The sequence below is a fragment of the Artibeus jamaicensis genome, unplaced genomic scaffold (assembly GCF_021234435.1).
Source record: "Artibeus jamaicensis isolate MK-2021 breed Jamaican fruit bat unplaced genomic scaffold, CSHL_Jam_final contig_465, whole genome shotgun sequence".
NCBI lineage: Eukaryota > Metazoa > Chordata > Mammalia > Chiroptera > Phyllostomidae > Artibeus > Artibeus jamaicensis.
In genome coordinates this window covers 3176308-3194846 of record NW_026521843.1, presented here as the reverse complement: position 1 = coordinate 3194846, position 18539 = coordinate 3176308, and the positions used below count along the sequence as shown (strand labels likewise).

The following is an 18539-nucleotide window of genomic DNA, read 5'->3' as shown; positions in this document are numbered from 1 at the left end:
TTCACTTTGTCCTCAGACACTAAGTGTTTCTGAGGCATTGCACAGACTTGGTCTGACCACCACGAAGTACTTGAACCCCGCAAGCATGGCATTTGGGATTTCCTCACCTAGCCAAGAGGCTTATAGGCTTTCAAGGGATATGAATTACCAAGCGGGTTTGAAACTGGGTCATGGAACCTGGATAAGAATGAGTGTGTTTAATGAAGACATTTTATACCTCAGATGAACAGATTGGGTCCCGTTAAGTAAAAAATGCACCAAGCCAGTAATTATGGATAATTGTTGGAAAAGATGCTGTGATTTACTGAGGCACATACCACAATGGACCTAAATTGAAACCACAGTTGAAGCATTTTATTAGGAACTAGCCGTGAAACTTGACCACGCAGGACCAGTATTATATTCGTAACAACTTACCATTTCACGAGGGAGGAGAGGCTATCTTTTAGGTGGAAAACGTGCCATGTCCTACTTGCGTAAACTTTAGTTGAACAAAAATAGTAATATGCATCCAACGTTATTCAGTACCACAAACACTAACTGCAGAGCTAAAATTATGCAAAGGATTGCAAAATGAAACACAAACTGCCTTGGGAAATTTGGGATCTAAGCTAAAGGGTTCGTGCATGCAGACTATCGAATTTTAGTAAGTTAGCTGGGAAGATTCTAACTTCTGAACTCACAGATGAGTTAGGTCGAAGATCCTAGTTTCTGGAAATACTTGCAGAGTTGCAACCTACAGCGGAACCCACGAGGAAATGTGTATTAAGGAATGAAGCCCCTGTTTATTGCCCTCACAAAGCCTTTTCATTATAGTGGACCGGGCCCTAAAACATCGCCGATGGTCACGCTGAGCTGGGAAGCCAAGCGGGACCCACCTGCGTCGGGATGTGCGCTCCCCAAGATCAGGCGCAGCGCCGCCTCCTCTCGGAGCCCGTCCTTCGTCCTCGGCATTTCGTTTTTGGGTCATTCCCTGGAGCACACAGGACTAGGGCTCCCTCCTCGTCCATCCCTGACCCCCACAGCGGTTTCCACAGCTTGCTTGGTAAAACGCAAAACGGGGAACCTAACCAGAGGTGGGACCAGTACAAAGGAAAAGGCCGAACGTGCCTCCGAGGGCCTGAGCCCAAGCTCCCGCCTCCCTCGCAGCGGTCACTCGGGGACAGAGGCGAGGACCGCCTGGGTCAAGTCAGGACATCGCGGGTCGCGCCCGGGTGGCTGGACGGAAGCGGGAAGCAGAGAGACCGCACGAGGGCCGGACGCTGGCGAGGGCGGAGCGAGCAAGAGCTTCCCGGCATGCCACGCGGCGCCGGCTTCCGCCTGTGGGCAGTGCGGGAGGCGGAGGCCGGAAGTAGACTAGGCCGGCCTCTCCCAGCGCAACCGACGCTTCCGGGGCCTGGATCCCGGCTGTAGTCTTCCTATAGGCGGCGCGGGAGGAACAAGTGGTTTGAGGGGCCGGGAGGGCGGATCCCTTTCTCTCCCAATGCGAGCAGTGTCCCGAACCCCCGTCAGACGACGGCTGCCTAGAGAGGTGGAAACGGTGGCTCGGGAACATGAGGCAGTGTCTCCTCTTCCTCAGCAGCTTAGTTCCTTTCGTGCTGGCGCCGCGACCTCCGGACGAGCCGAGCTTCGGCTCCCCTCAGCGACTCGGTAAAGACCCGGGGAGTTGGCTTACGCCGGCGCCGGGCGCCTGGAGCGCGCTGCTTTCGGGGAAGAGCGGGAGCCGGAGCCGGTGTCTGGGGGCGGGGTGTCGGGCGACCGAGGCACGTCCCAAAGTTTTCTAGGACGAGGGGGGTGTGGCTTGGAGTTTAGGAAAAGAATGGAGAAGGGCTTGACTCTGAATGAGAAAGGGGTCCTGGGGGCGGCTTCCGGTCGCGACGGAGAGCCTGGGAGGGGTCTGCTCCCCTGGCCTGCGTTCGGGGATGGAGGTAAAGGGGTGGGGACGCTGTGCCCGAGTCCCCCTGCCCGACTCAGGTGTCGGAGGAGCCCGGGAAGGGCCCGCGGCGCCACAGCTGTTCCTGACGCCCGCGGGGGCGAACTAGAATTTCTATTGCGAGAGGTGTTCATGCAGTAAGCTGGGTGGAGGTTGGGGACTGGAAAACTTTCTGGAATTGGCGTTTTGTGGACCTCGTAAGCGCACCCTCAGTAATTTCACTTGTAACTCACTGGAAGTGCTCGCGGTGGGGAGCGCTTCGACCTGCCCGTCAGCTAGTGATGCTGCTACTGGGAATGTTTTCCTGGCCATTTTAAACAAAGAAATGACCAAGGACGACCAGTTTGATCAGTTTTGAGGCTACAAAGTAGAGGGTTCTTATTTAGATTTTCTGAAGAAATTGGATTTTAAAGATAGAGGTCCATTAAGAGGGTCGAAGCTTGGCAGAAGTTTGTGTCAACTTTTACTGTCTGTCGGGGTCCTTTAGCTTTCAGAAGTTGACAGGTGAGACTGATTGACTCTTAATGCAGGGCGAAACATTTTCCCTGTGTTCAAGGTTGCAGTCTCAATGAATTTTCACGATTGTCTTGGTCCCCAAATCCTGTCAAGATTTAAATTTTAGTGCGGCACAGATTTTGACCCTATGTCGACTTTCTTCATGGCTGATTAAAAACTTTGCAGTACTTTACTTGGCAGTTCTTTTTTCTTGTTCAAAGACAGAAAATGTAAATGACTGAGGGTATCCCAGGGCTTGAGTGTCCACAGCTGTGCTGTGGCTCTAGTTAAATGGAAGGAAAGGGGGCCGATGGGATAGGACGGCTGAGACGGGATCAGTTAGTACAGATTGGAGGAAACTTTTGAGGTAGGGGTGGTCAGGCTAGGAGGAGGAATGGGATAAGGACCCTCTTCACTGGGGTTGATGTTAATAAAAAGAATAAACAGTGTATTTTGAGATATTAAAGTTTTCACTCTAACACAGCTGTTTCACCTTTATTATCACTGCAGGTGGACAAATAAGCATGAATCTTAGGGATGCACATAGTATAGAGGAGAATCTTGCTTTCTAGATCAGTTATCAGCACGTGATCATAAGGGTTTTTTTGTTGGGGGGACGTGTTATTTGCCAAGCGCAGAACACTGGTGCCAGAAAAAAATGCATGGACTTACCCATTTATTCACCAGCTGTTTGGAGTACACGTACTGTAGCTAAGTATTATGGGTGGCTTTGGAAATATTAATAACAAGATGAGAAGCATCTGTCTTTGGTACCGTTTTGGCAGAGTGGGAGAGGGGGATGTGAACAGACATTCTCGAGCCCCTTGGAGAGAACAGAGCCCTGCCAGGTGGGGACTGTTATCGCCAGGGAAGTGGAACCCGGCCTGGGAAGGTGAGGCCAGGCTCCCTGAAGGAGGTGCTGCTGGAGCCCAGACTTGAAGGTTAGGTAGGTGCAGAGGGAAAATAAGGACCCTTCCTATGGGGGCACTTAAGAGATTGTCGAAATTCACCTTAGGGTGTCTGTGTCTTTAAGTGAAGCAGCAGGAAAAATGAGTCTCAGCTGTAGTGAGTTGTCGGGTTCACACAGTGACAAATGTATGTCTTGTGGGTATTTTTTTCTTTTGAAGAGACTTGACTGTGTTTTTGATGGCCCAGGATATAATTTGTTGCTTAACTTAACCCTACCATTATTTAGATTGAATTGGTCAAGACCAATGAATAGTTTCATAGTTAAAGAGCGTCGTTTATTAGCTTACTTATCCTGTAAATGTTACTGTAGCTGCAGTTCTAAATATTGATTAGGGATCCGAACCCTGGCTTTTGGAGTGCTCCATCAGTTGCTCAAAATTATTCCACTTGAACTGTTATGAATTTCATAATTTAGGAAAGTTATGAGTCATGTGAGCTTAGTCATGATGATAGCTCGAAGTTGCAGCTGGGGTGTATAAGTCTCTGATTTCAAAAGTGGTTTCTCTTTGTGTTACTTTTAATAAAAGAGGATGTGGTGGGTGGGAAGAAAAAATGTAGGTCACAGATGAGGGATGAGAGCTGCATCTGAACCTCGGCGTTAGAAAGGTGCCTGGGGGTTTTGGTGTGGGGATTCTCTGCACCGCAGGGCCCCGTTCTCATTATGGGCCGCGCCATTCTGCTCACTGTCTGCACATCTGGCTTCCTCTTTGATGTTAATTTTGCTTACAGGCTGCATTCTTTTTAAGCCCAAACACATGACCACTCTAACCATTCTGAGGGAGGTTAAATGCGTCTCTGGTTTTTACTAGTCGAAGGTGAACTGTAGAACAGAGGGAAGAGAAGAGTTAAGCAGACAGTCCTGGTGGGGAAATGAGAAATCCTTTTGGCTGTTACGGGTTTTCCAGAACATTAAGTGGAGGTGTCCTTCAAAGCCACATGCGGTTGAATTTTGGATTCCTCACCATGTTGTATTTATGAGAGATGGTGAGTGTTTTTAGTGGGAAGTGTAATCGGAGGAAAGTATGACAAAGTTAGGGCAGGAGGGACAGGACAGGCTTCACGGAGCTAGGGGAGTGAACTGGGGTGCTTCGTCATGTATCCCCTAACTTAGTTCTTAGTCCTAAAAGCAACCAGGGACATGGTGTCTTCCTTCTCATACCTTCCTCTTTTTTTCCCTTCTAACATGACTTTAGGCTCTGGCAAGTTTCTCTGCTGCCTTGGTTTCACTTTTTGACTGTATTCTGGTCACTGCGGTCTCTGACGTGGACATGTGCTCTGAAGTGACACGATCACGTGTCCATGTGCCCACATGATGCTTCCCCCTCAGCATTCACAGGCGTGTCAAACGTAGCATGTCCAGAATGACCTGCCTACTTGTTTGATCAGGAGACCAAGAACAGGAAAGAAGGTGTAGCCTGGGACTAGGCAGGGAAAGTGCTGGAAATGGTGGGAGAAATCTCATTGCCCGCCCTGTGTGTGCATCATTCTTGCCTCTAGGGTCTTGTGGGCCAGTTCAGCTTTCTCCAGAGGTTGCCTGGGGCTGCATGGACTCTCACTTCAGCTCAGTTTCCACGTGACTGGTCTTGCAAGAGGGTCTTGGCCCAGGTTACATCCCGGCTCTGGTGAAAAGCCCTTGAGGGGCAGTTATTTGGGACAGCTTATCCTTCCCAACTGGCATCAAGCCGTAAAGTGAAGACTTCAGTGGCCAGGACCTGGGCTCCATGGCCCAGCAGGGGCCACAGCTCTTCTCATCACCGAGTCCCCAGGAGGGCGGCACCCGTGCCTAGGGCTCACTGTGCAGGAACTGGCCAGGCCATCCCCTGTCCCGCATGTCTTGGGGAGCCCTGAAGAGCGGTCTTCGGCACAAGCAGAATAAACACTCAACAGCAGTCCCGGCTTCATCTCTTCCACTTCTGACACCAGAAGGAGCAGTGCGACGCTGACAGTGGCATTTTTAGGGACGCTTCGCACTCTGTGCAGCAGAGTGGAGCAGGAGCAGGGTGCTACAGGCGTTCTGCGTTACACTAGCAGGCTGTGCTCCTGGAGGTGCCATTTATTGCAAAAAGAAAAGAGAAATTAAGTAAAAAAATCCACAAATGTTCCCAGACTCTTCTCATTCAGCACATCACTGTTTAAAAGTCATTTTTATCGTAAAAATGTTGGTTCTGGGCTTGATGAAAGACATATGGGTGTACTTTAGGTCATTGTACCAGTCAGTGGCCGTTACAGCTAATTCCATAAATGAAACAGTATAGGCCTAGGAGGAGGGTGGGGTGGAGGCTTCTCCAGTCCATAGGCTGCTCCACGTTGTATCCAGAAAGCCAGTCTGTTGCAGGCCTGGACGCCCAGCTTTCTGTCCCGGGAGAGCAAATGGAAGGAACCAAGTACCTGCTGCTTTTTACCACTGATGTCAGTGTTGAAAGTCACGCAGTAATGGATTTGCGCTCTCTCCACCTAGGATCATTGTGTGACTTATCAGTGACATAATTGCCAACCTATGGTGACCTAATGTGGAAAAGTCCTATGTAAATGCTCAGTGTAATTGTAAACTGTATATGTAAGGGACAAGATAGAGCATGGAATACCAGGACACCAGAATCTTTTAAGCGTCCAGCTGTCCTCTTATATCAACTGCTTGTCCAATCCTCATCTGAACCTGCTCCTTCTCATGGTTGTTTTTTTTCTTCTTTTTTAAAAAAGATTTTTAAAATTTTTAGAGGGGAAGGGAGAGAGAGGAGAGAAACATCAATGTGCAGTCAATAACATTGATTGCCTCTTGTACACCCCCAACTGCTGACCTGGTCAGCAACTCAGGCATGTACCCTGACTGGGAGCTGAACCAGCAACCTTTCAGTTCACAGGTTGGCACTCAATCCACTGAGCCACACTAGCCAGGGCTCTTTTTTCTTTTTAAAATCTCAGTGGATGTGGTACCACTATGTTCCCAGGTACCCAAGCCAGAAGTCTGGTGGCCTTTTCACGATCTGCACCTGAGTTGCTCGGCTGTTTACCAGCTGATTTCCCTGACTCCGTCTGTTTCCCCCTAGCCCACTCCACCTTGCAGGCACCGTGAGATTTCTAACTCACAGCTGTGGGCCTTTTCCAGCGATCAGCATCCTTAATTTAGTCCCGTGGCCCTTCACCGGACCTCTGCCCTTCTCTGCAGGCTTATACCTCTTCGCGCCCTGGCGGTTCTGCACTCCAGCCTGAGTTGCTTTCATTACTCTGAGAATTCTGTTTCTTGTGACCCTCAGCAAATGTTACATCCTCTCCTTCGAACCTTCTCCTTTCTTTCTCCTCCTCTTGGCTTCTTCCTCATCCTTTTGTTCTGAACCTCAGTGCTGTTTCCCTGGGAGAGCATCACTTGGCTCAGCAGGCAGGGCATGTGCCCCTGCTGTGCCCTTCCCTGACTTACCGCGGCCTCCACTCCCATGGTGCTCGACATACTTCACGATCATTTAAGTTTTTTAAAAGACATCTTATTTATCTATTCCTAGAGAGGGGAAGAAAGGGAAAGAAACATCAGTGTATGGCTGCCTGTCACGTGTCCCCCCACTGGGGACCTGGCCTGCAACCCAGGCATGTGCCCTGACTGGGAAGCAAACCCGCAGCCCTCTGGCTCACAGGCCAGCACTCAATCCAGTGAGCCACACCAGCCAGGGCCCTTCGTGATAATTTTTTGTGTGGTGGTCTTGCTACCAATGTCACAATATTGGAAATGTGTTTCTCTTTCGCCATTATATCCCTCATGCCTGGGAGGCAGGAGGTTTTCAATAAATATTGAATAAATGAGTAGGTGGAGTCTAGTGGAAGGGGGGAAATGAAGTGTAGAATGTCAAGAAAGAGATGGGGTGGAGAAGATACCAAAGCTGTGAGGAAGGGGAGGGTCTCTAAGGACAGCTAGATGGGAGGCCGAGGCGCGGAAATCATAGCATGTGGCAGAGAAGAGCAGGGAGGGATGGGGAGGGGCCCTGAGATCACTTAGCATCCCTGTCTGACCTTCCGGGTGGTCTGCTGCTCTGATTTGTGTTCGCAGCCACCGGAGTGAGAACAGCTCAGAGGGTACGGGCTGTTGCTGGGGGTCATTGGTAGGAGCCGAGGCTCCTACATTCTCGTTCCTGGGAGGGCGGGACAGCCCTTGCGGGGGTTTCTCACAGAGATTATGACCAGACACTGAGCTAAGAGTGGTAGTTAGTGGCTTATATTGCATTTATTTGGAGATGGATAAAGGATTAAAAACTCTTGGAAAGCGGGGGAAATAGAAATTCAGTAGGAAAAACTATAGAAAACTGATACTACCAGAGGTCGAAATGTGGCAAGTGAAGTGCAGTGGATGTGGAGCATCTCAGCGTCCACTTGCTGGTTCCAGGACAGGCGCGAGCAGGCAGTTGGTCTGTCCCAGTCTGTCTGTCAGGCGCACAGCCCTGCCCTGCTGTTGGCAGTGGCTCCAGAGCACGCAGTGTGGGCTTCAAGTTGTCATAAGAGGACACATTCAAATAGGTACATAGTAATTAAGTGTTTTAAAGTGCTTTAGTAAGTTATACTTAAAAGGTATTTGTAATATAAAAAGTAGACCTAAAGGTAATCACTAATGTCACTGTCTTGCTCTTACTATTTTTTTCTAGGCCTATTCTATATGTAGGTAAGATCATGCAATATGAGTAGATTTTCAAAAAAAAGTCTACTTTTGTTTAATATTATAGCATAAATATTTCCCCATGTTCTCAAAAACTTGTTTTTAAAACCATTTAAATGTTTGCATTTTTTGTCATTTAGAAGCATCGTGACTTACCTGTTTTCCAGTTACTACCTTGTTTTTCTGATATTTGTTTATAAAAATAATGCAAGGCTGGGCAGTGAGCTCTGTTTTGTGTTGAAAGGTTTTTTCTTTGAGTTATTTCCTTCTATTAGCCTAGTTTAGTGGGTCTCAGACCTGAGTGTACATCCGCATCACCTGGCAGGCAGGGTGGACACAGACTGCTGGATCCCGCCCCAGGAATTTCGGACAGAATGGGAGCGGAGACCCTGAAAACGGGCCTTTCGAACAAGTTCCCAGGTGAGACGGCTGCTGCCGCTGGTGCGGGGAGCACACGCCGAAGAGGACTGGCCTGTAACGTTGACAGTGACACCGCAGTATTGAGGTTGAGTTTCTCAGTCAGTAGGAGTGATTACGATCTTGCATGAAACTGAATTCGTGTACCAACCTGTCTGTATCGGGAAGCTGAAGAGGGAAGGATTGTACCAGCATCTCAGCATTGAGGATTGGTGCAATCTGTGAGCCCAGGGGTGCTCTTCCCACAAGGTTCTGGGTTTTGTGAGGTTAGGGTACTGTGATGAATAAAACAGAGCTCCCTTTTGGCTATTTGACAATCTGTTTGTGAGATCAAATGAGTATAATTTGAAAGTGTCAGAAGAAAGGAATAAGCGCAGGGCTTCAGACGTCACAGGGAGCCGAGGTCAGGTTTGGATGTCTTGTCAAAAAGTAGGAGGCCAGCAAGTAGTAGATGGTCCAAGAAGAGCTAGCCTCTTTAGGGAGTTGAAAAAGTATGGTATCGGTAAAGCTTGTGGTTTTCAGCCAGGCAGACCCAAGTTCAAATCCCAGTTGTGTGCTCCCTGAGTCTGTTTTATCATCTGTAAAATGGGAATAACACCCCAGGGATATTTGTGCAGATAATATAAGATACCCAGTATGATGTCTTACAGGCAACAAACACTCAAAAATTGTTGAATAAATGGTAAGCTTCTTGAAGGTTTTTTTATTTTTATTTTTATTTATTTATCTTTAGAATGGAAGAGAAGGAGAGAAATATCAATGTATGGTTGCTTCTGGTGCATCCCCTGCTGGGAATTGGCCTGCAACCCAGGCATGTGCCCTAATGGGGAATCGAACTTCGATCTTTTGGTTCGCAGGCCCGTGCTCAATCCGCTGAGCTACACCAGCCAGGGTGAAGGTTTTTTTTTTTTAATGTTTACTTATTTTTTAGAGAGAGGAAGGGTGGGAGAAAGGAGAGAAACATGAGTGTGCAGTTGTCTCTTTTTTGCCCCCTACTGGGGACCTGGCATGCAACCTAGGCATGTGCCCTGAGTGGGAGTTGAACTGGCGACCCTTTGTTTGCAGGCCAGTACTCAATCCACTGAGCCACACCAGCCAGGGCGGCTTCTTGAAGGTTTTTATCGGTATTGCTAAGCATTATAGACATTAACAAGGGCACATCACCAACAACCATTCATCCATAGGTATAAAAGGGATTGATTGATGGCTTCTGAAACAGTGTTCCTCTGGATTAAATTTGTTTAATTTTTTAAGGATTTTATTGATTTATTTTTAGAGAGAGGGGAACATGGGTGTGTGAGAGAAACATTGATAGGTTGCCTCTTGCACGCCCCCCAACCAGGGACCTGGCCTGCAACCCAGGCATGTGCCCTCACTGGGAACCAAACTGGCGATCTTTTGGTTTGCAGAGTGATGCCCAGCCCACAGGGACACGCAGATCAGGGTCTCTGGATAAAATTGAAGAGGAAATTTGATTAACGGAAAGTGGTGGGCCCCAGCAAGTGGGGAATTTGCTGCTACTTTGTGTAATTTTGTCTTGAGTTAGATCCTTGAGTGGACTTTGGGAGAACTGACTTTGCTCTTGCGGCAGCGTGCCTACCCCCTGCTGCCTTCGGGGCTGCACAGGGCCGCAGTTTTCCTCTTTTGGCCACTCGTCGTAACTGGCCCTTCCCTCTCCCCCGTCCGCCGTCCTGCCTCAGCACCCACAGCACTGGCTTGCATTTGCTTTCGCGCTGTCTTTTCTCCCACAGCGAAGTGAGTGCTGCATTAGGCGAGGACTCGGTTCTGTTTAAGGCTGTATCTCAGTACTTAGGTCAGGGTCTGGCACACAGCAGGGAATGAGGGACAGACACGAGGAAGTCCAGGGGAAGAAGATGGGTATTGGGTCGGTTCTGTGTTTTACCCATGGTTTTGTGAGCCTGTTGAGCCTCAGTAGCAATTCTCTTGTATTTTAAGCTGCTCTATTTTGAGGGCGTCCGAAGTCCAGTGGAATGATTTTGAATTCCATTGCTTCTGCAGTGATATTTATTGAGAGAAGAGGAAAGCATCAGCTCAGCTATTTTTAGACAGTTTCTACAGAGACTTAAGTCACCAAAATTGTATTCCAAAAATTCTCCTGGTTTTGGAAGAGGCAGCAGAGTAGGCTGCTGGAGGAGGCTGCTGGTGACAAGTGACTTACAGGGCAGCACACACTTCACGGTGTTTGCTCTCGCTCTGCATCAAGTAAAAACATCTTGGTGTTGCACTATTCTTGGAGCGGCGGTCTTGGCTCTTCTTGGGTTCCAAGTCAGTCTGGTGAAGTAATTAATGTTGGTTTCCCCCGGGGATTAGTTTGGTCTTATCACTTCTACTTCCTGGTGTCCACTGGATTGCAAATCTGTGTGTCTGTTGAGGGCAGCAGTAATAGGGATAGGAGCACTTTTTGCTCTTTGATTTGGAATATGTGATTTTTCTGTAAAAGGTTTGCTTTCCCAGTTTTGGTTTGCTCAGGTCATTAATGCATTTGTTGCTCTCTTTTGCTATCCATCAACTGATAAGAAATTGATGTAGCCCAGGTTGGCAGTGGGTAGGTCCAATTGGTCACCTTGATGATAGAAATTCTAAACACACAAGCCAGAAATGCCTTTAATTTAGAAGTTAGGTCATTGCATAACATGGATTCTGAGATCTCAAAGTGCCCACTGTCTGATGTGAACACGGCCTCGTGTTCCGATCTCCCCAGTGGTCGCCAGTGTCCTTTCTCAGGTGGGCTGTTTGACCGAGGACCTGAGAGCGTTCGCACCTTGGCTTGTTTGACACATTCTCGTCTGTTAGAGCTCCGCCCCTCCCTTCTGTCCCATGCCGTGTATTTCCTGAAGAAATTGGGTCATTTGTTCTGCCCAAATTCTACCATTCTCAGTGTGGCTGATTGCTAAGGTTATTTAATTTGGCAACATTCGACATTTATGCCTTCAGAACTAGAGGTTAGATCTTGATTCAGCTTTGCTTTGTGTCTTTTGGTAAGAATGCTCCATAGGTTTGTGCTGGGCACCTCCTAGTGTGTCACATCAGGAAGAGGTGGCTGTCTGACTCTCGTTGTAGAGATGCTGCACTTGGTTACCAGGGTGACGTGTTCATCGCTTTTCCCCTCATTGCAGAGGAGCTTGACTCTTTGCTCTCGGACTACGACATCCTCTCTCAGGCCAGCATCCGCCAGCACTCAGTACGGAAGAGGGACCTGCAGGCCCCGACGCACCTGGAAACACTGCTGACCTTCTCCGCGCTGAAAAGGTAGTTTGCATTATTCATGGAAAAGTGTTGGGGCAAGTGGGACTTGGTTTGGCAGAAGCAGAAGAATAAGGTATTTTTCTCTCTGTCAGTTATTTTTTCAATTATAGTTGACATGTAATATTATATAGTTTCAGGGATATAAGGGTGTCTTGGGAACTTGCATTTTTAAAGATTTGTAATTGTTATAATTAGTCTGTCATGATTCTTAACATTGTTTATTGCTTATTCTAAAATTTGTACTGATGGTTATTTTTAAAAAAGTAAATAGGTATTCCAGAGATGTCAGCAATGTGTTTGTGGATCATTTAAAACAAATATGAGTTACAAACTTCCAGGTATATAAAATAAGTAAGTTCTGGGGATGTAATCTACAGCATGGTGATTATAGTTAATGATACTGTCTTGTGTATTGGAAAGTTGCTAAGGGAACATATCTTAAAAGTTCTTATCACAAGAAAAACAATTTGAAACTATGGTGGTGAATATTAACTAGACTTACTGTGATGATCATTTTGTGATATATACAAAAAAATAAAATGTTAATTCATAGGATTAACACCAGTTTGTAGTTACTGTAAATCCTTAAAAGTCAGAAAGAGATCCGAGACTTCCGCCAAGATGGAGGCATAGGTGGAGACACCGTGCTTTCTCACACAACCAAGTTTAGAGACAACTAAATATTAGCAACAGAAAACACAGCCAGAACACGGAAAATTGAACTTTTCGGAAGTCCGATAACAACAAATTCTTCAGCCTGACCGGTAAGAGGGGCGAAACCAGCAGATGGCGGAGTGGGATTGCACAGGAAAACTCGTCAGACAGACTCAGGCGCATGGATCCCAGGCGTGGGGTTGCAAAGGGCGGACCCAGTGAGGGGGCAGGGCTGTGGGTTGACTGTGGTCCCGCATTCGTGCGCACATAGACCAGCGAGGGAGTGGGAGTGGGCGGTGAGACAACAGGCCCCAGCAGCGAGAGGTATCAGAGGGGGCCGCCATTTCCCGGCTCTGACCCCGCCCCCACATACAGCGTCACAACTCAGTGACCTGAGCGACCCTGTCCTGGTGCACACCTAAGGCTTTGCTCCTCACCCAGCGGCGGGAAGCAGGAGAGGGGGACGCCATTTCCCCACTCTGACACTGCCACCACATACAGTGTCACAACCCAGCGACCCTGCCCTGGAGGCCCCGCCCCGCCCCTAAAGCTCCGCTCCTCATACTTAATGGGCACGAACAGACCAAAAGTGGCTCAAGAAGACCTCAAAGCCCCAGAGCCCATAAATCTAAGTGATGAAGAAATAGCAAAACTTTCAGATGCACAGTTCAAAACACTGGTGATCAGGATGCTCACAGAACTGGTTGATTTTAATCACAAATTAGAGGAACATATGAAGGCTAAACTAATTGAAATGAAGCAAAATGCACAGGGAACAAAAAGTGATGGAAAAGAAACTGGGACTCAAATCAAGGGAGTGGACCAGAAGGAAGAAAAAAAATGACCAAATAGAAAAGAATGAAGAAACAAGAATTCAAAAAAATGAGGAGAGGCTTAGGAACCTCCAGGACATCTTTAAACGCTCCAACATCCGAATTATAGGGGTACCAGAAGGGGGAAAGGCACAGCCACCAGTGGAAAACTTATTTGAACAAATAATAAAGGAGAATTTCCCCAATCTGGCAAAGGAAATAGACTTCCGGGAAATCCAGGAAGCTCAGAGAGTCCCAAAGAAGTTGGACCCAAGAAGAAACACACCAAGGCGCATCATAATTACATTAGCCAAGATTAAAATGAAAGAGAGAATCCTAGAAGCAGCAAGAGCTAAGGGGACAGTCACCTACAAAGGAGTTCCCATCAGACTGTCAGCAGATTTCTCAAAAGAGACCTTACAGGCAAGAAGGGGCTGGAAAGAGGTATTCCAAGTCATGAAATCCAAAGACCTACAACCAGGATTGCTCTATCCAGCAAAACTTTCATTTAGAATGGAAGGACAGATAAAGTGCTTCTCAGATAAGATCAAATTCAAGGAGTTCATCATCACTAAGTCCTTATTATATGAAATGTTAAAGGGACTTATCTAAGAAAAAGAAGATAAAAAATATGAACAGTGAAAGGACAGCAAACTCACAGTTATTAACAACCACATCTAAAACAAAAGCAAGCTAAAAGGACAGCTAGATCAGGAGCAGAACCATAGAAATGAAGATCTCATGGAGGGTTAGCAACAGGGGAGTAGGAGGAGAAGGGGGGAGAAGGTACAGAAAATAAGTAGCATAGACGGTAGGTAGAAAATAGATAGGAGGGCAAGAATAGTATGGGAAATACAGAATCCAAAGAACTTGAGACACGTGGTCGTAAACTAAAGGGGGGGGAATGGTAGGGGTGGGGGATGTGGAGGGGAATGAATGGGGGGAATAGAACAACTGTAATGGCATAATCAATAAAATAAAAATTTAAAAAGTCAGAAAGATAACGAAAAAGCTAAAAGAAGTCTGTGTAAGTACATGACTTCACATAATTTTGGGAAGATAGAGTAAAATATAAATTCTGACTAAAGTTCTACTGGAGATTTTATAACTGAAAGGTAAAGATTAGACCAGGGCTGTCAAACTCATGTTCACCGGGGGCCACATCAGCTTTGTGGTTGGCTGCCTTCAAAGGGCTGAATGTAATTTAGGTGTAAATGTGACTGCTCCTTAACAGTGAAGCGAGAGCTCAGTGCTGCCCCGGTAGAAACAAGGTGCCGGGCCGCATAAAACAAGGCAGAGGGTGGCCCACGGGCCTTGTGTTTGCCACCTGTGGATTAGATATTAAAAAAACCAGGAATTTTACCGTCAGTTGGCCGTTATCTTTACAGTAGAGCAGATTATTAAGTGTTGAAAATGAAGAGTACAATTCCAGTGGTTTTTCTGGACAGAACATTAAGTAAAAGTAATATTGAGACTCCTGGAGAGCGCTAAAAGTAAGTAAAAAGACATTTTTACTGGGGATGCCTTTCAGAGTTCTCTGCATAGCCGATGGGGGAAAAGTCCCGCCTGTGAATGCTGTGGGAGGGTCTATTTCAGGAGAAGGCGTTCCAGAGTTTTCTGAAATAAGGTTCTGTTGTCTCCTTCCCCGTGACCATTAAAACACACACACACAAGCAAACTAAAATTACCTTGTTATGCTTAGAAACGTTAAAAATATTCGTTGCCATGGAGACAGTCTCAGTCTAGATGCTTGCAGGCCGTTCAGACTCGTGCAGACCCATGGGAAGTAACATTTCATATTTCAGCACCACTGCAAAACCCGTTCCCGTGGCTGAGATGGAAAAGGTGCCCTTCGTTGTCTCTGGGGTTCATGGCCACGCTGAGAGGGCTCTGTAAATGATCAGTGAAAACTTCTTGCCCACTGTGCCCAGTTTTTTTTTTTTGAAGATTTTATTTATTTTTAGAGTGGGGGGAGGGAAGGAGAAAGTGAAGGGGAGAAACATCAATGTGTGGTTGCCTCTCACACACCCCTTAATGGGGACCTGGCCTGCAACCCAGGCAGGTGCCCTGACCAGGAATGGATCCAGTGACCCTTTGGTTCACAGGCTTGTGCTCAATCCACTGAGCCCATGCCCAGTTTTTAGTCAGGTCTAAAACTCGTAAAAAACAAAAGAATATTAAGCTAACTAAAGAGCTGTAGTAGTATTTTAATGTCTGTTTTGCTTTTTGCCTTGTATTTATTTTTCTTACAGGATTGTGGATTAATTTTTTTCAAGATACGTTTTCTTTAGAAGGAGAAAAAAGCATGAGTGCTTTTAAATACAGAAAAGTAGCATTTATTAATTTTTCACAGCAGTAAGATCAGATTGATTGCTAGAGACAGCATAGTACAGGCTTCTGAACAAACCAAGGCAACTTGCATACTCAGTTATAAAACTGGAGAATTCTTGCCATTTACCAGCTGTAAAACCTGGAGTATGTTGAGTGAGCTCCAGGCTGCAGTTTTTACTCTGTGAAGTGTAGGTGAGGTAAGCAGAGCATCTCGTATTGAGTCAGTGCTCAGTAAATGGCAGCTAACGGTGCCAATCTCTAAGTTTTTGAGACAAGCAGAACGCCGACTTACAGCATGTAGATGTGTGTGTTTCGAGTTCTTGCAGCGTCTCCAGAGAAGATGAAGGCCTAAGCTGCTTCCATCTTTTTTCCCCAGTTCTAGTTGCTCTTGGTCCGCCAAAGTCTCACAGCTAGAGAAGTCAGCCTCTTTGTTTTAGAGGCGATATAGTGCTCTAAGTTCCTAGTAAAACAGTAGTTAAAGTTGCATGTCAACTTTTTTAAAAGAAAGTTTAATTCAGTGAAAACCAGGCTTCCGCTTCGTGGTCCTGGAGTACACTCAGATACATTCCTTCTTTAGGCATTTCAGACTGTACTTGACGTCGAGCACTGAACGCTTTTCCCGAAATTTCAAAGTCGTGGTGGTGGACGGCAAAGACGAAAGCGAGTACAGCGTCAGGTGGCAAGACTTCTTCAGCGGGCACGTGGTCGGTGAGTGCGCGGCCTGTCTGCCTGCCTTTGTGTCTGGGTTCAAGGTCCACGTCTCACTGGGCCGTACATTCGTTTCTGGGAGGAGGGAGCAGGGCTGTCAGAACTGCTGCTCTTTGTTTTGCGTGAGCTGTCTGGGTTGGGAGCAGACACTCAAACGGGATGATGCGGGTATTCCCAGCATGTCAGACCAGCTGGCTACTTTGATAATGACAATGAACATCCTCTCTGGGGATAAGAATTTAACCTCTTTTCTCCAGAAAAGGATTGTAGACATCCTTCTGAGATTTTAAACAGGGAAGCTAGGAGATAAAACACTTGACTTTATGATCCTGTTATGTATTTATTTAAGAAACTGTATCAAGCTAGCAATTGTGGTTTAGTTCTGGATCTTTCTACAATAAGAAAAAATGGCGTTAAAATTGTCACATGGCATGCTATAATTTGATTGCTTATGTAAAACGTGCTTGCTATTGCAAAATTTTATTTGTTCATCTGCATCACAAAATGTTTTTTAAAGAAAATTTAGTTTGTTCACTTACAAAAATAATAAATACTTATTTACTCTGTCCAAAAAATGTCAGATAGTCTAGTTCAAGACCTCCGTGTTCCAAATTATGCCTCTGCTTCCTCTTAGTTGTTTCTTACCCCCAAATGGGCAAAGTTATTTCAGAAGGAAATGTACACATTGGTCTGTTTTGTTCTAAAGCAGATTTAGGTCTTTCTCAAACGAGAACGGAGGCAACGAGGTGGGTTTCAGGTGGCTGGAGCGAGGCCCCCGTGGGGGAGACTGGCCAGTTGGGGGGACACAGCAGCGGCCTCTGTGTGGGCTGCTCTTGGAAGGGCTCCGTTGCTTTGTAATGGCAGCTGTGTGTAGTTTATTTTTTGATATAGTTTTTTTTTATAATGGAAGGTCTTTTTTTCTCTTTAGGTGAACCTAACTCTCGGGTTCTAGCCCATATAGGAGACGATGATGTTACAATACGGATCAACACAGATGCGGCAGAATATAACATCGAGGTAAACCTGCACACGCACTTTTTAGCATGTATTTTTAAAAAGTTCTTTCTCAGTTGTTTTAAGAAGACGAAAGTCTGTAATGATACTTCATTTTCGTTTTGTATTTAAAGTATTTTAACCAGGAAAGTAGATGACTTTTATTTAAATATATTTTTATTTTTTTTAATTTAATTTATTTATCTTTAGAGAAGAAGGGGAGGAGAGAGGGAGAGAAATATCAGTGTACGGTTTCCTCTCATGCATCCCCTGCTGGGAACTGGCCTGCAACCCAAGCATGTGCCCTGACTAGGAATTGAACCGTGATCGTCTGGTTCGCAGGCCAGCTCTCAGTTCACTGAGCTACACCAGCCAGGGCTTAGATGACTTTTTTAAAAAAGAAGATAGTATTTTTTTACAAACAGCTAAGAAGGTATTATAAGATATACCCTGTATTTTCTTTTTTTAATTCTTACCTGAGGACGTGCTTATTGGTTTTAGAGAGAAGGGACGGGAGGAGGAGAGGGAGGGAGACACTGATGTGGGAGAGAAACATCGGTCTGTTGCCTCTCGCACACACCCTGACTGGGGATCGAACCCACAACCTGGACATGGGCCCTGACCGGGGATTGAACGAGTGACCTTTCAGTGTGCAGGACGATGCTCTACCCAGCCGAGCCGCACCAGCAGGGCGACACGCACCCCGTGCTTCTAAGTACTGTAACTGAATAAAAGTCATGTGGGGTGCACAGTAGGAAGAGAAGACTTTCCCTCGTGACTCACTTTTTCCTTATTCTTTGTTTAATAATCCTGCTATAAGTGTAAACATTTTCAAGGGTGAAGGTGAAGTCTTATTTGTCCATTTCCCCTGTTTTTTCTAGATGCTCTGGACATGCAAGATCAGTGAAGGGTGGTGATAGTTTATACTCTGCGAGGTTAAAAGAGGGAACTGTGGGAAACTCGGGCCCTGGCCACTCTCATCGGCGTTCTGGCCGTGGAAACGGAGAGCATCCGGTCACGTTCGGGCCAGACACACGGCCATGAGTCAGGTCCCAGCCCGGAAAACAGCAGATTTGTGGGTGGAAGTGGTTCTGTGTCTCTAGGAAAAGAGGAGAACTGGGGGCAGTGGTGATGGCACCGACACGCGGTGTCGCGCCCTCGCTCTCCGGTCCAGTGGGCGTTCTCGCCTCTCATCTCTCCTTCACCAGGGGGTTTCTCCCAGTGACTTAACTGTGATGGTGATAATAGGGTTTACTACTTCTAGTGGTAGTGACAGTCAGCTACCTTTGTTTTGACATCTTAATATATAACCGGATCCTTATTT

At 46.6% G+C, this 18539-nt stretch overlaps 1 protein-coding gene across 1 annotated transcript in view; it reads left to right on the top strand.

Moving 5' to 3' along the window:
- Positions 1–1364: 1364 nt before the first annotated feature.
- The window catches only part of ADAM17 (ADAM metallopeptidase domain 17), a 49741-nt gene continuing 32566 nt past the window's right edge, over positions 1365–18539 (top strand). The window contains exons 1-4 of the mRNA XM_037151804.2: positions 1365–1650; positions 11588–11720; positions 16092–16222; positions 17151–17239. Of these exons, the coding sequence (XP_037007699.1) occupies positions 1554–1650; positions 11588–11720; positions 16092–16222; positions 17151–17239 (450 nt within the window). The 5' untranslated portion in view covers positions 1365–1553. The remainder of the gene's footprint in view (positions 1651–11587; positions 11721–16091; positions 16223–17150; positions 17240–18539) is intronic.